Genomic DNA, 17,420 nt, shown 5'->3' with positions numbered 1-17,420 from the left:
AAGGTCGCTCCAACCCCAATTTATTTCAGTGAAGAAACCCATCCTCCCTCCTGTGCGAGAGACAGGGCAGGGTAAGATCTCATACCTTGATCATCGGAACTGTCTCGTTTAACTTAGTCAGTGAATTCATGATGGCAGGAGACTTGTCCAGCCATTCCTGAGACTTCAGGGCTAGATCAGCCATCTGCTTTAAGGTGGCATTAGACTATAAAAAAAGCACACAACAGCATATTAAGGATCCACTTATTAATTGCCTGAAAGCTTTTAAAAAATAAGTAAAGAAAACAGCTAAGACTAAATTAGGTTTCTTTAGGGTTTTCCTTAGCACCTTGTCACTGTCTGGCAAAATGCCCCTTTAAGTAAGTACTTAAAAATATGGCCTATTAGCTGACATTTAGAGCATGCCTTGGGTGTCAGCTTTCCTTCAATCACTGGCCTGCTCGTCACACGTAGTGGTGAGCGTTTGTCGTGGAAGACATCTCTGTTACTTGCTGAAAATATGGAGGTGAAACTTCATAAATTGAAAGCCTTAAAATAATTGTGCTATTAAAAGTAGAACAACATGATTTTTTTGGAGGTAGCATTCATTTGAAGATGAAAGATGACTCATATGACCAGCAATAGAGCTATGAAAAAAATCTGACTAATATTGCAAACAGACAGAAAACAGACTTCTGCTTCCCAAATAATCCAGTCCATGCTAGACATAAATTAAAATCCTTTTGAGTGGGCATATCCTGATGTACTGTAAACAAAGACATACCTTTCCCATGATTGCTCGAGTTTCTGGGGTATCTGGAGTATAAAGAATCTTCCCAAACACCATTGGTTTTAGAAAAGACCAAATTAAAGCTCCAGTTGGGGTCTTGACCAGATCCAGGTAAAAGGACAAACAAAATGGTGCTGTAAGGGCAGAAAAACAAATGAGCTGCACAGAGCACAAGTAGACCAGACATGAGAAAGCTTGGTCCGATTTGTTGCTGTGTCCAGCAAATGACTTCAGGGCTCTCTTTGCTGACTGATGATAATGGGTTTGACAAAAGCAATCCACCCCCAAAATCTCCTGTTGCTGAACTCAAGGCATCAAGAGTCTCCTCGTTTGAGCCAGGATTCTGTGCCTGAAGGTTAAATGCAGTTTTGTGAACTCAGAGGAGCTAATAATGTCAGCGCAGTCAGAAAAACTACACATCAAGAAAGAGCAGTGACCTGTCAAGTCCTAGAACCAACCCATCAACAACTGGGAAACAGCACAGTATCAAGCACCTCTGGGCTATGCAGGCTGTTTGTCTTTTAACATTTATGAAAATAAGCCACCAATAATTTGGGTGGAGCAGATCTTCAACTAACATAAATCATGAGCCCTCCAGAGACATCAAGCTCAGTGATGGATCTCTCTAAACATTAGAGTTTGGCTTTGAAATGTATTCGACTTACGGAAAAGCCAGACTTACTGGAATCGTGAGGAATCCCGTATTTCCTCATCATCTGTTGGACATGGGCATCCTCTACAGAAGAGCTGTTTCTTACAGGGTCTCCAAAATCGGGAAGCAAGGACTCAAAAAACAGGGGTGTGATATCCTGGTTGCAGAGAACTTTTGACATGGATTTAAATGTGCCACGTGTTATCTTAAAGTCATTTGGTTTAAATAATGCCTGAAGAAGAGGAAAAAAAAAACAGCCAAACAAATAAATCCTGCCTGCTAAAATCATCCTATTCTGGAGAGGAAAAAGAGGCAATAGAAGGAAAGGATTAAACATTCTTATACTGATTTCTTAAAATAAGTTTATCTCTACAAAATGAGGGGCTTTCACTGGAAATCCTGATTTTATGGCTAATGTCATTTCAAGGCATGAGACACAATGTGAGAATCACCTACAACATGTGCAAAAAGGGTGCCTGGTGCCATATATACAAGACTATGGAACAGAAAGGGACGGGATCCAGTGGTGGATGCTGTTAGTGCAACCCAAAGTTAATACAGTTAAAGCATGATCTAACGCACACCAAAGCTGGAGTGAATTTTTGCTGCTCACTTAAATGGTTTTGAATCGCCTTCAGCAGGCAGTTCTCCAGCTGTTTTCACACACTGACCACTTCCAGTGCATCTGTGTATTTTGTTGGAAGTCTTATTCCCCTTCAAGAGGGCTGTTCACCCCTTGCATTTCTGTTCCTAGTGTCGTCCCCCCACTCCAGCCACACTGGACACGAGGCTGTCTCAGTGCTCCAAATCTAAGCACTCCCATTCAGGCAGCATGTCAGTTTGATAGAGATTAGTTTTATGGCATCACTCTTTCAAAAGAGAAACAGTAAGCCACAACTGAATGCACCTTCAGCTTCTACAATAAGAAATTCCTATGAAAACTGGTGCAATGGTGTTTTACCTCCCAAGCACAGGCACATCATACCTTACTCAGTGACATCCTTCTAGACTGGCGGAGCTTTTTCAGTGAGTGAATAGCTTGCAACAGTGGATCAACGTCAGACTCAACCTGGTGTCTGTAATACTTCATTTTTGTCAGAAGGCCTAACATCTTGTCCACAGGTTTCTGAAGTTCCTTAGGGAATAACATCTGCAAGAGGTAGGAAGGAAACCAATTATGATTAGCGGGAATCTGTGTGCACATCCATGCACGCACCCATGATTTTCTCTTAATCCCAAAATGGAGACTGTGGGGTGTTCAATACCGTTAGGAGGCTTAGGGAGCAGATGTCCCATGGGAACTGAATGAGATTAGCATTCCTAAACCCACAAATGGTTTTGCAACTCCCTCTCATGACTACTACATATTCTAAAAGGTGCATGTTTCCAAATACCTACAGTTGCGAAACATGCTGGATGTTGGCTGGGATATAATTTGAGTCTCTGAGAGGTGGCATTTCACACAATAGAGATGTCAAACACTACAGGTGAATTCTGACCTGAGACAAATTAATTGGCATTCTCATTTAGTAACTTTTGTTCCACCCAGGATCATTTCTGTAGTGTTTTAAAATGTGTATTCAATCCACACTTCTCAGTGAACAGTATTTTGACTTGCTATTTATATATACATGTATGTGGGGGATATTTGAATCATTTAATAACTTGGCAGTGACAACTAGATAAGGAAAATATATTTTACAGGACGTTTTTCAGGGCTTCCATTTTCAAAAAAAAATGTAGCCTGGTGTCTTGTTTTTGGGAATCCTGAACTCAGCTGGGAATGTTCAAGAGGTTGTGACAGGACATAAACAATACTAGCAGATAGGGAGGCATTCGGAGCAGGCCTGGTGCCTCCAAATGAGGTTTGCTGGTTTACACCAGCTGGGATCTTCATTTATATCCACACTGTCACAGCATGGATACGCAATAAAAATGACTGCATGAGAAAAGCCTGATCTTTGGCTTGTGTAAATCAGCATTGCTCCTGGCCACTGCAACGATATTTTATGACCTTTCAGCCACTACATGCAGCAAAGACTATAGAAAGCACTCTACAAATCCAGCACTAACCTTGTATAAGAAATTATAAACGTCTAAGTGTTGTAACAGGGTGACCCCCAGGATGTACATCTCACGAGTCCTCTCTGACACAGAGAGATTGCAGAACTCCTCTGCTACGGTTTGCAGCTGTGGGTCGGAAGGACGGGTGCTACAGGACTCCAGCTGGAGGATCTGAGAAATGAGCTGTGTTTGCAGAAAGGAAGAAAAGATTTGTCAAGGAGTAGACTGCTCACTCCAGTATGCGTGGTTTAATCTTGCCTCGCTGCTGTTCTTTCCACAATGTCATATTTCAGCCCTGAGAACTAGAATATGCCTACCTACTACTCCCACTCCAAGGGACAAATCCTAAAGATTGTGTTTTACTGCCCAGCTTGCAGAGCAGTAAAAGCTTTTGTGGCTTCAATATCCCATTGACTGATGCATGTGAAGACTAAAAAAGACTGCACTCTTTGGGGTTCACTCCAGACAAGATGGTTGGGAAGGGGAAAAGCATCTGGAGCTCTGCTCCAGGAGGTTGAAGAAGGCAAGCTCATCTCTCCTTATGGGAGGCTATTTTTGGACCCCTGACTGCTCTCATGAATCCTGGTTAGAACTGTGCTTTTCCATCTGGACTACAACGACTCCTCAGCACTGAGAACCCCACCAAGGACCTCATTTGTCCTCATTAGGCCGTTACAGCTAATTGTGCCCTTGCTACAGATCAGAGCAATCAGTCACCAGGCAGCACGTGGCTGTTACCAGCTACTGGTGACAGCCAAAGAGACCATATGGCTCTTGGTCTCAAATGGCTAAACTGATGTCAGTGACATCCTACTGCATTTCTGGTGGTTGTTTTGATCCGTGTCCCTTGTCTATCCCTGTGGAATTGTCTACTTCTCTCTGTGCTGTCAACAGGATCTCTCACTACAATGACAGCAAGCTTACGTGACTGCTGTTTTCTGGGAGAGATGTTTCCAGAAGAGCATCAATACTGGCTGTGGACATTCCTGACATGTTTTTGAGATCCTCTTTGAGCTGGTCCACATTTTTAAAGACATCTCTTAACTTTTCTGTAAAGGAAATCAAAAAAAGTTGATGTAACAGCTTTCTCCAGATAGACAGTAATCTCAAGCACACAGAGAACTTTATTTTTGTTAAAGGTTGGGAGTGCCGTATATCACTGCTGATTAAAAACCCCAAACTTTGCAGAAGAGTCATAGTTCCTAGGTTCCACAGTCTGGGTTCCACTGTGAGGTAAAGTTGACAGGTTTAGGGATAGCAAAGTTTGCCCAAATACAAAGACTTTGGACTTTCAGCACGTCTGATTTTCAGGCAGTGCAGAAAAAAACGCTGGTCTAGCACTGGCTCTAGAATTACCCTAGACAAAGGATCCCAAGAACAGTGGACACAGCGTATGGTTATTTCTTCTTCCTGGCGGCTAAACAAATCTTGGGATTTCCAGCGGAAGTTACGATACCAGGGATGATTCACAAACCAACATTGTAAAGAAAATACAGGAAACTACCTTGCTTGCTGGCATCTGTTAAATTCTCAGTGATGTTCAACATGGAATTCAAAGTTTTAATATACTGAGGAATCTCTTGAAAGAAAGCAATTTCTGGTATGTTTTCTTGAAACCTAAATTGGAAAAACAAAACAACCACAAATTTGGGAATATGAGAAGAAGGCAGGAAGACATTTTATCACTTCATAAAGAGAATACTATAGCAACCTAACTCAGAAGAAGAGCCTCACCACTTTATTTGTGCCTGGACATTCGCAGCATCCCCAACCAGTACATTTTGAAGCTCCTGGGAGATCCTTTTGCCATTCAGTACGTTGGTCACAACTTGACTGCTCAGTTCAATAGCACGGAGGAGCTGCTCATGAGATTGACTCTGTTCACACAGTTCTCCAAAGCTAACATTAGGGAGATGGCAAATATGCTGTATTGACTTAAAGCTCTCATAGTCACAAAGAAGTGTTGTCAGATCCCGGAGGCGAGTTATCTTCAAAGGAAAATTTGAAAAGGAAGACAAATGCACAAACACCAGTTAGATGACAGAATTATAAAAGGTAAGTTATAAAGAGTCTAGCTGTCCCTTCACATTTTTCTTTAGGATTATTATTTTTTTTTAATATCTATTTTTAGCTCCTTCAGTAGGTCTCAAACAGAAAAGCTCACAACCAACAATCCTGCATGAATTGGTAGCAGACCTGGCTTTATAACATTGCACAGGGTCTAATAAACCTTGCAAGCCTCAGCATATCATTTCCCTTGCCCAACACACATATGCAGTAATATCCCATTTAGGCTCACCTGTTGAGCAATTAATCTTCCCAGAGACCAAAGAAATGTACATTTTGCAATAGGTTAAGCTATTTGGACACCAGTTGGTCATCCCTACAGCAACAGATGAAAAGGAGTCAGCTAGAAGTAATGACTTCTGCTTTTGCCAGCCTGCTTTGTGAAATTATGAACCTTTGCCTACTGTTCCATCACAGGTTTCCCTCTTGTCTGACATCACTCTTTACATTATCAGTCATGGCAAGAACTGCTGTCTGTTTTGTGTCTATACCTACTACTCGGAGGCTCATTAAATTATATTTACAGATTTAATAAGTAGCAACAGCATGACAAACTTTTTAATTTATTTTTTTTGATTCTACTTCTCTGCATGAGAGAAATAGAATGAAGTGCATACGTGCTACGGTGCAGGCGTGTATATATGGTGTAATGTAGCAAATGAGACATTGCTAAATTCAAAGGTGGTGAGGGAAATCCATGAATCAAAATTGCTTAGGGTCTTAGTCTCAGAAAGCTCTACTGCGTTGTGAGGCAGGACACCTCTACCTTCTCAGAAAACTGGGTATACACTGGGTAGAGACTGGTACAGGAACAAGTTGATCAGCCCAGGTCAGTGTTGACCTTTAAATACAGGCAGACAACAGTGTTTCAGTCCTAGCTTTTATCAGATTCTCTTAAGACACTTTTTTTCCCATATGCTGTTTTCCAAAATGTCCATTGCACATTCATGTATCACTGTGGGATGTCCTTCAAGTCAGCATTTTAAACAGACTCACTTTTAGCTTCAGGAGCTCTGGTATGGATGAATGTTTCTCAGGGGTATTATTTTGCATTAAATAGTTCTTTTTCAGATGAATTTGCTTCAAGAGCAGTGTGATGTTTTCTGTGGGAATAAGAAAATAAAAGTTACTCAAAACAAAAACACCAGACTTGCAGAAACTTTGCAGATGGGAATACTGCCACTTTTACTCCAAGGCCTGCTGAGCATTGGTATTTTCCATCAAATTTGTATGGCTCAGGACCTCTGAAATCACTACCCAAGACATGGATTGTAACATGCTGATCCAGTCTTGGTAGGTACTCAGCTCCTAAAGAAATCCATCCCCACACTACAAACAGGACTTCTGGCAGTGAGCTTCAAAGCCCACTTGGTATCTCTCTTCTGTCAGCAGATAAACCTCTCAGGTCTTACAATAAGCACATACCATGAATATCTACTTGAAATATCATGTTAACTCTCAAAATAACTGCTGTCATCTTAAGGGTACATAAAGCTGTGAAGGGAATATAGGTTTGTATTTGTAAGGATTTGTTATCTGAGTGTCAGCAACCTGTCATCACGTAGAGAATAGTACACGTGCCTTTTGGATATCGTTGGATGGAAAACTTATACCCACAACGTGACATAACTCAGACAAAGAGGATTCTGGCTTCCCGAGGTCTCACAGCTGCAGTTAATTGCCAGCAGATGAAAACATGTAGCACCATTCCTTTCCACCATTAGACAAAACACTTTGAAAAGACAGGCACAAACATACCGCAGCTGAGGTCCCACAACATTAATGAAATCATGATTACCTGTCAATTTGCTGTCTTCTACTTCAGTGGCATTTATTAAACACATCAGGTAAGGGTTATAGCTGTTATTCACTGTCACTTTTAAGATGGTTTTTTCAAATTCTAAAAACAGAAATCTGAAAAATAAGACAGGAGTTTAAATCAGCTTCTCCTTCAGAAGCAAGGTATATTCGTGAGCAACCCGTCAGCTGTGCAGATGCCGTTCCTTGGCAGCTGTAAATAAGAATTCCAGATGAAGCCATGCATCTCCCATGACACTTCCTAGGTGGGTACCCACCCAATTTTATTTCATCAATTATTTTTGCCATTATCTCCCAAATCTGTCATCCACTCTCAAACCATACATAAAAGAAAACACACTTGAAAGGTTCACTGTGGATGCAATTTATAGTTGAAAAGGCATGCTTAGGGAAGATAAAAAGAAAAACTAAAGAGTCATACCACAAAGAAGAGGTTTCCAAAGAGTTTACCACTGGTGGCAAGTCTTCTACAGGATTCTGCTTCTACTGCGAACTGAGACATAGCAATCCAGAAATTTTTTGAAAGTCTACTTTCAGCTGTATGTTCAGTTCAAACAGAAAATTCCTGTCCTTTGGTTTAACCCATATTACATCTAGTGTCCTAAATTATAGTGAAATTATGGTGATTTCAGACAAAAGTTGATCCACTGGAAGAAACTTAATTACTTCTCACGCTGGAAGTAACAGATCATCGCTTGCCATAAAAGAAGTTATGATACCCCCAAACCAAACTCACCGTGCGATCAAGTTGGTTGGTGACAGCATTTGGTCACTTTGAGTCCAAGGCAGGGTCTTGTTGTACAGGGTTTCTGCCAGGACAATAAAGTGATGAGCGACAATGTCAATCACACGATCCAAACTAGTTTTGTCGGAGAAAGAAGCTGAGCTGGAACTTGTGCTGAATTCATTTAGCAGATCAGAGATATTCAGCCCCCTGAGAACATAGTCAACAGCTTCTATGATGTCTAGAGCTGACACATTGTTGGAAAGGTTGTTTGCCACTGCTTCCAATAACTTTGCAAAGGCAGCCACTTCAGCTAGATCCATTTTGGTGTTCAGCAAACTGTCAACTGCATGCCAGGCACTTGAGAAATGACTCCATTTGGTGAGGTTGTAGGAACCTTGGAATCTCTGCAGGATGTCGTTCATGTGAAGCTCATCCCGTACCATACTGAAGAGCTTGGACAGGTTATTCCAGCCTGCTAAGCTGTCAGAGGAATGTAGTAGTGTTTCATTCAGCATAAAAGGAAGGAGCATCTTCAAAAGCTGAGATGGGAGCATGCCACCCACATCTTTGATTGGGATGGGGCAGGAGGCATTGCTCTGCAGCAGTCCCTCCATGATAGCACTCAGAGTTGTCATCTTCTCCTGCACCCATGAGTTTTCCAGCTCAGAGATGAGCTTAAATTTGGAAAGGAGGTGCAGAGCAAACTGCAGAGACTGGATGGTGCAGGACAGCTCCCTGGAGAAGCGTTCGCTGCTGTTCTTGTAGACGCTAACAAACTCTGGAGACAGTTTCAGGTTCGATATGGCAAGCTGGAACAGTTTGCTAAAGCTTTCCTTGTGCAGAGTTCCTCTCTCCATGTCCATGAAAGCAAAGAGCGCTTTGCAGGGGCTCCTGGCTAAGGACTCGCTTAGGGTGGTATTTTCAAAAAGCATCTGAACTGCTATGTGGAGCACATCCTGAGCAGAGCAGTTCAGGATTGTCCTGGATTTGATGTCACTATTCTCAAGGAAGGGGCTCAAGGCTAAGTATATGAGATCTGCCACTTTGGCCTTCAGCGAAGCACTGTGCTGTAAGGAAGACTCGCTGAATTCCCCCTCCAGCAGCATCTGTGAGACTTGAACAACGATGCCTATTTTTTCTTCCAATGTTCTGTTTAAGTTGGGATCATGAAGGACTTTCATTCCTGCTCTCCATATTTCAAACAGTCTCTGGACATAGTTACTATAAAAATCAAAATATCGGATAACAGTTTCAAGCTCACTGATATTATAACTTTTCTGCAAATCTTTTAAAATAAGGATACTCCTTTGTATGGCTTGCAAGTATACGGAGATGTTGGCTCCCCCAGGGCTGACTTCATCATACAGCTCAAATACAGAGGACAAAATGCGTATGAGCTGCTTAAGTTCCTTACTGAGAGGGAGACTGGAGTCACTTTTCACGGCACTGAACAGATTTTGCAGCAATTCTAGAAGTGAGCGGAAAGTAAGACTGTCTGTGCTGTCCCAGTTCACGGACTGGACAATTTCAGCAATCTGCAAGAAAGTTTGAAGTTCATTTCTCAGCCTTCCATGAGGGGAACTCTGGAGTTTCTGCATTAGCTTAGACAAAGAAGAGACCAGCAGATAATGATCACTGGTATTCACCTTTGCCACGGCCGCAAGAAGCTGCTCAAGGGATGAGAGCCGCTCTGCAAAATTTTCAGAAGTTATAGGGGTCAACAAGAAGTCAGAAAATAATGATGACACTTCTTCATTTGTGCTGGGATAATTTTCTATGTCTTCAAGCGAGATTGCATGAAGTGCAATCATTTTGATAACCTCCCAAGCTTTCTCTGTATTAAAATGAGTCCTGTTTAAGATGATCTGATTCCAAATCACTGCAGCCGTGGTTAGAATATCTTGATTTTCTTTCCCTTGGGGATTAGTGTAAAACAGTCCTTTACCATCAATCTCATACAGTGGGACTACTTCTTGAAATATTCTTTCCAACTCTAGAGTGCTGTTTGTGGCAGAAGTTGAATTGAAAAGGAGTTTTAATAAACTAAATAAATCATTCAGATCTGAGGATTTCATTCCTTCAGTGGAATTATGAAAAATCTTATGCACTAATGTTTTTCCATGAGCTACTCCCAAATCCACAAGAATTAGAGCTTTTTTCATAATTTCCAAGAGTTTCACATACTCATCCACTTCTGTCAGGTTCCACTTGGTGGTCAACACCTTGCCAGTGGCATGCCAGAGCCGTGAGGCATGTCCCCACTCGGAGCTGTTGGAAGCATTTCCCCCAGCCTTTAGCAGTTCATATACACTGCTGTTCCAAGCGGGAACAGTTGGTAACAGATGGAAAAACACAGGCAGCCTATGCCAGTCTGCTGAGCGGTCGGATAAATTCAAGGAATGTAGTAGTGTTTCGTTCAACATAAAAGGAAGGAGCATCTTCAAAAGCTGAGATGGGAGCATGCCACCCACATCTTTGATTGGGATGGGGCAGGAAGCATTGCTCTGCAGCAGTCCCTCCATGACAGCACTCAGAGTTGTCATCTTCTCCTGCACCCAAGAGTTTTCCAGCTCAGAGATGAGCTTAAATTTGGAAAGGAGGTGCAGAGCAAATTGCAGAGACTGGATGGTGCAGGACAGCTCCCTGGAGAAGCGTTCGCTGCTGTTCTTGTAGACGCTAGCAAACTCTGGAGACAGTTTCAGGTTCGATATGGCAAGCTGGAACAGTTTGCTAAAGCTTTCCTTGTGCAGAGTTCCTCTCTCCACGTCCATGAAAGCAAAGAGTGCTTTGCAGGGGCTCCTGGCTAAGGACTCGCTTAGGGTGGTATTTTCAAAAAGCATCTGAACTGCTATGTGGAGCACATCCTGAGCGGAGCAGTTCAGGATTGTCCTGGATTTGATGTCGCTATTCTCAAGGAAAGGGCTCAAAGCTAAGGATGTGAGATCTACCACTTTTTCCTTCAATGAAGCGTTGTGCTGTAAGGAAGACTCACTGAATTCCTCCAGTAGAAGATGTGTGAAGTTATAGACACGGTTAATTATTACTTCAGCGGAAGCTTCACTGGCATTTCTATAATGAAGGATTTTCATTCCTGCCCTCAGAAGTTCAGTCAAGCTCTCAAAGGTTTTATTGTCAAAATTAAAGAAAAGGTCTATATATTTTAATTTACTGATATTATAATTCAGCTGTAAGTCTTTTAATATGTACAAGGTCTTTTCTATGGCTTGAGTGACTATTGAGATATTGGCTACTTCAGAATCTTCCCCATCAAACTCTTTAAACACAGCTGTTATGAATTCCGACAGTGGAGCCAATTGTTCACTGAAAAGACTATTTGAATCATTATTCTGCTTTTTTAAATGGCTGCTTAATATCTCTAAAAACTGCCCATAGGCTACAATGCCTGTTTTATTCCATTTGGTTGATCTCAGTTGTTCACCAATGCGCCAATAGGTATTCAGCTCATCCCACCAGAATTCTCCCATGGAGCTCTCTACTTTCTGCATCAGTTCAAACACAGGCAACAGTAGGTACTTGTAACCTATGTTTGCATGTGTCAGTATGAAAAATATCTTCTGGAGAGCTAGGAGTTGGTCTTGGAAGTTTCTGTAGGACACAGGTTTAAGTAGATGATCAGAAAACAAAGATGGTATTTCTTCCATTCCATCTAAATGGTCTTTTAAGTCTTCCAGAAATGACTGCATGCTAGTGGTGAGTAACATTTTGAGATCATCCTCAGTTTGTGCTGTACTAAAATAAGAATTATTTAACAAATCTGGATTCCAAATCAGTGTGGCTAATTTTAAAGCACTCTGAATTTCTTTCCACTGGGTCATTATATTGAAAATGGAAGTCCCGTTAAAGGCGCTCTGTAATTGCAGTGATGTTAAGTTATAGATTTCATCAATTATTTCCTTATTATAAGCTTCCTTTAATTTATAATCATGATGTGGATTCATTCCCAGTTCAAGAATTGCATACAATTTCTGTAATGTTTCATTCTTCAAATTTCTGAATAGATTTAAGCTTTTTAATTCACTTCTATTCATTTTTTTCTCAAAGCCTTTTAAACGATGTAGAGACTTTTGTATGGCTTCTAAATCATATGAATTAATGGACCTCTTGGAGTCTTTTCCACCAATCTCTGGCGACTTTATTTTTCTGGAGGGGAAAAAAAGGCATTTTAGTGAATATGAAATCAATGCAAGTGGAAATGTAAAGTGATTTAGAGAAAATATAGATTTGAATTATACTGTTAGTAATATCCCTTTAGCCAATGTCTTACCTCAGAACTTCTTCCAACTCCAATACCAAAGTCTTCTTGTCTTTCCAGTTAAAGTGATTACAAATATATTTGGTCACCAAACTTTTTTCTTTATCTACAACAAAGAAATAGAAATGATATTCATATTAGGCTGGAAGATGAGAAGAGCTTTATTGCAAATATGTCAAGGAAAACAAGCATGCATGAAATTAGGCTCCTATCATGAGGCACAAGATCCTGTTCTGACATTTGACTGCCCTTTTGGGGTGCAACTCTTCCTGGGCTTCCAAAGGAAGTCAAGATGCTACCTGCCATTGCAAAAATGATTTCCCATCTCAGGAACAGCTCAATGGCTCTGAGGTCTGGGTACAAACGGAGCTCTCCTCCTGCTTTAGGAGAGCAATCAGCAACACAGCCCAAGTTGGCCTAATATATATTATTGGGTTTCATTATGTAGGAAGGTTTTTTTTTACTACCTGCACCTGGGCTTTGACTGATTAATGTAAACTGACAGGAAACTGAGTAAAAGAATGGCCAGCCTTGACATATACAAGCCCATTCTCAATCCCTACACCTTGATATAGCCACATGAGGTTGATAGAGCCCACAGCCAGAGGCAGATTTTGCCCCCCCCAAAAATCAAGGTAAAAATTCCTGCTCCCCCTTTTCCATTAAGACTGCAACTCATGTTAATTCATTGTCTACTGACAAAACCACGTTTATTTTTTACTTTTCCATTCAAAACGAGGTATTTTATTCATGTTTGTAAAAAGCTAAGAAAGAATTCATTATACTGAGCCCAGAACACTGTGCAGTTGGTATAGTTACTTATTAGCCTGCAGTTCGCTTCTCCTCAGCACAACAGGTTTTCAGGAGAGATATGACTATGTGGAGGAGTCTTACCTTGCTCCAAGCAGGTCAGGGAATATGGGGGATCTGTAACCCCATTTTGAGCAGTTTTGAATCTATCATCAGTCACAAGCGATGCAGAGACATTCTGAGCTGCCAGCACAACACTAAAGGGAAAAAAAACAAACACACACACAAGGAAAATAAATTGTGGTTGCAGGTTTATGAGTAGAAATAAAGCAAGTGTTCAAATAAGACACAGATGTAGTACAGCCTATCATTCTCAAAATGCCTGACAAACATTTTAAGACATTGCCCCTACTTTTAATTATTTGCTTGATCATGCACAAAATACAAACAATAAAGGGCTTTGAAGGGAAAGCCATGGTGGTATATTAGCAGAAATGTGTATGTTGCACTCATTGGATGCACTTATTCAAAGACTTATGCAAAATCTATAGACTTAAATCCTCACAATAGGGCTTAGTAAACAGGTGACATGCCACAACTGTGATTCACTGCTGCAGGTGAATCTCCTCCTAAATGAAACCAAGAAGCAGAGCAGACAAGGCTCCAGGGAGAGCAGAGATCCCTGGGAGATACCTGTGGATGGAAGAAGCGATCACAAATAACTGTTACCATTTCTAGTTTTCCTTCTTTCCTCTTTTATATTGTAATAACCAAACTTTGGGGAAGCAAGGGATGTTTTTTTCAGTCTTTGGAAGAACAAGCTGATAATCAGGCGTATTGTATCCCAGAGTAAGCCATTTAAAGGACTGCCTGTTCAATGTGTACAGCTTACAGAAAACTTCACAGTGGTTCTTAGTCCTTTTTGCTTCTCCTATACAAAGAACAGCCCTTCACTGTCGGTATAGGGTCACCATGAAATGCACAATCTCTTGGCTGCCTGAAGTTCTGTGGGTGATGCACACAGCACCTGGCTGAGCTGATTTCAGCGGCATGAATATAAACATGGTGATTTGTGGGAACAGAGCGCAACTGAGGACAGAGCATCAGGGAACTCTTTTCTCCTCATTTAACGTAATGCTTCCATGCAGGTTTTGTGGACTTGGTGGTCACCATTTCCATTCTGCAGAGGTGCTTGTTAGCACCTGTCTCAGAGGGGGAAGAAGCTGCCATTGTAAAACGGCACGTATTTAGTTGAGCAAAAGTTCTTTTCTTCTGTATCTTCATTTTTCTGCCGTAGAAAATTTCCTGCATAGTATTTCTTTAGGAGGTCAGAACTGCCTGAGTAAAAGACATGGCCAGGCTGGCTAAGATGTGCTTTTGTAAGCATCATTAAAGTCCTATTTGTGCAATCTATTTGCAGTAACTTTTTACTCATGCATTTACACTGCCCCATGCCAGGCATAAAAGCACTGCAGTTCCGGTGAAATTCTCTGCGCCTCTTTGTTGTGTCTATGATAACTTTGCCCAGCTCTGCAGTCATGGAGCAAAGCAGAGCAGCACAGTAAATATTAATTCTTCCTGGGCACTCAAACAGTGCTGATTCTCAAGCTTGAATCTGCAAGCCAGTAAATGCAAACAAATGCAATAATGCTGTGACTGAAAAAGCAGCATGGGCAAAACATCGCTGAATGAAATTAAAATTCTCACCACACTGCTACCGACTCCTTTAAGGATAAGGGCATTACGACTTACAAATAGTTCGCACAATGCAGCACAGCAAATTACCTGGATACTAAACGTACAGGATTTTAAATGCCTTGGCAACATGCCAGCGATGAAAAGGGAGTCCCTCTAAGCCTGGGTGTAATCAGAATGGCAAAGGTTCTACAACCTCGTTTGGCATCTTTGCCCAACTGCTCATATATCTGAGAAAAAAACAAGAAAGGCTGAAGACATTCAGTTGCTTGCTTTCCTCCATGTGCTGTAACAAGTGGACTATTCCGAATAATTTCTAGCAGTTTTGATCAAACAGCCAGTAGATGATTTGGAAGATGCTCCCACTCTCTTGGATAACTCAAGTCTTGTAGAGAAAAGTGAGAGTTTAGCTCAACTAAGGACCAGGAAAGGGATAAACCCATTTGAGACGAGATGTTATTGTCCTAGCTACAGACAACATCGAACAATTAATCGTGGTTAATTAATGCAGTTATGCCATTTTTCATATTTTTTCATGTATTTTTTTCTGATTTTTCATATAGCCATTGAGCAAGAACATTACTGGTACTTTCTTAAAATCAAACACATTCAAAGCCCCATATGTGAAGAACCAGGCTCCCTCTCTCCTCTGCTTCCTTGGGACTCATTTTGAAGGATAAAACAGCTGTAAATCAGGGAACCATTTTCTTTAAAGTGGATTTCTGGCTCCCCTACAAATACCTGAGATGTTCAAAGACACTTGAATTTGTCTCTACAGTTTTGGGGAAGGAAGTGGCTAGCTGCTGTTTCAGCAGAACAGCAAGGAGGGCTTTTCTTCAACCAAAGGCAGGGGGTGTTGCTCAGCACCCTTTCTATCTGACATGGGCATGCCTTTAAGAAGCTTGGAACACAACTATTAGTTCATATCAAGCTCCCAATTAAAAAAGGAACAAGAGCGATTGAAAATCAAAGCACTGCTCACTGTCTGTAGAGACATTCAGAGATGCATTATTGGTGCTGTACCATCTCCCAAATAAAGCACGCTTTTAAGCTAACACCCTTCAAGATGAAAAGTGACGTGTCTTTGCTGTTCAGCACAAACCCACCAGCTTTCAGTGCCCTTCCTGGCATTTTCTGTCTTCTTACCTGCTTGCATTCTGAAGAAAATCAAGTATGTCTTGCAGTTGCATGCTGCCCTGAAACAGATCTGGGGCCAGCAAAAGGAGATGCCACAGGGAGGTGTCGTTCTGCACCTGGGAGATGAGTGTTAGAAACGAGACCATTTCCTTGACAAATGCTGCCTGGTACCGTGGGTTGTGCTGCACCTTAAGAAATAACAATGCAAGAAATTATTTAAGCAGAAGAAGTCTTGCTGCCAGTGGGTCTTTTTATGTTTTTCAGCCTGCACTGCACTTGTACACAACTCTACAATACATTCAGAGAACTCTAGTGACAGGCAGTAACGGAGAGAGTGACTGTGCTTTACCTTCACACCCCAGACTGCTCAATAAATTTTCTGTTTAGACAAGCCTTAAGATTCAGAATCTCCCCAATAGTCCAATGACTAGGAATACAAGAAAAATGAATATGAATCCTCACCCTGGTGAAAAAAATGGAAGGGGGGGAGGAAGAAGAGGAGGGGGCATTACCTTTAAAGGATCCATTTGCTTTAATTATACAGCTTTCCCAAAGACAGATACTGCTTCAGTCATGAATTGTTGGATTAGATGCAGGAATTATTGGATGAAGTTATATGGCTGATGTAATACAGGGTGAAATTTATGGCCTCCCCTAGCTTTAAATATTCTTATTTATGCCCCATTCTCACATTGTTCTATCTACTTGTAACTGCAGGAAGGCAAATAAAGAGGAGAAACAAAACCTAGGCATAGTGAGGAACTCTTAATGGCCACTAGCTGGTAGCTGGCTCTTCTTGCCTTTCCCCAAAAGCTGTGTGCTCAGCTCTAAGGTGTTTGTGCAAAAATTAGCTCAGTCTCATCATGCGCTATATGCACTTCAGTATAGAGCTGAGCTACTCTGAGCAAGGTGGGGCCACATTCTACCTCCAAAACACCACGCTGAAGTGTGTGAACTAACGCAGCTGCTACCTGCAGACATCAGAAGTCCCAGGCACTCACCTGAGCCAGCTGACTTCTGAACTCTTGGGTAAATGACTGTAAAAGTGATGAGTCAGTAAAGCAGAAAGTCCTGTGGATGTTGGCTGCCATCTTCTCTTCAGTGAGATCAGGATGTGCTGTGTACCGTGACAAGACCTCGCACAGAATGACTTTGAGATTTGCTCCAGTTGAAAACTGTGTCTTGTTCTAGAAGATGTAATGTTAAAGGTAGCTTTAAAGCAATACTCTGTCTGTGATGGTTTTAAATCAAATGAGACTTTAATAGGTTAATAGTAACATCTGCAAAGCACTGTCCTTATAAGTACTTACCCACATACAGAATTTTAACAGGTGAACAGTGTCACTGAAATCCTTAAATCTCCTCACGCGAATAAACAAAAACATGTGTTTGTAGGCCTTAATATAAAACATAAGCATACTACAAATATTTTTTCATCTACCATTAATAACAGAGAGCATCCCCAACA

General features: G+C 41.3%; 1 protein-coding gene across 3 annotated transcripts in view; it reads right to left on the bottom strand.

Annotated features, from left to right (window-relative positions):
- The window catches only part of ABCA12 (ATP binding cassette subfamily A member 12), a 109,048-nt gene that overhangs the window by 44,799 nt on the left and 46,829 nt on the right, over positions 1-17,420 (bottom strand). For all 3 annotated transcript variants that reach the window (XM_068686315.1, XM_068686313.1, XM_068686316.1), the window contains 15 exons: positions 16,954-17,139; positions 15,962-16,140; positions 13,265-13,377; positions 12,383-12,476; positions 8,107-12,258; positions 7,351-7,466; positions 6,549-6,655; positions 5,220-5,473; positions 4,990-5,102; positions 4,410-4,534; positions 3,495-3,668; positions 2,407-2,571; positions 1,452-1,653; positions 764-903; positions 86-205 (listed from right to left, as the gene is read on the bottom strand). In XM_068686315.1, coding sequence (XP_068542416.1) covers positions 86-205; positions 764-903; positions 1,452-1,653; positions 2,407-2,571; positions 3,495-3,668; positions 4,410-4,534; positions 4,990-5,102; positions 5,220-5,473; positions 6,549-6,655; positions 7,351-7,466; positions 8,107-12,258; positions 12,383-12,476; positions 13,265-13,377; positions 15,962-16,140; positions 16,954-17,139 — 6,240 coding nt within the window. The remainder of the gene's footprint in view (positions 1-85; positions 206-763; positions 904-1,451; positions 1,654-2,406; positions 2,572-3,494; positions 3,669-4,409; positions 4,535-4,989; positions 5,103-5,219; positions 5,474-6,548; positions 6,656-7,350; positions 7,467-8,106; positions 12,259-12,382; positions 12,477-13,264; positions 13,378-15,961; positions 16,141-16,953; positions 17,140-17,420) is intronic.

This window comes from Anas acuta, chromosome 6, assembly GCF_963932015.1.
Source record: "Anas acuta chromosome 6, bAnaAcu1.1, whole genome shotgun sequence".
Taxonomy (NCBI): domain Eukaryota; kingdom Metazoa; phylum Chordata; class Aves; order Anseriformes; family Anatidae; genus Anas; species Anas acuta.
The sequence above is the reverse complement of the archived record's forward strand: the minus strand, read 5'-3'. Positions and strand labels throughout refer to the sequence as shown.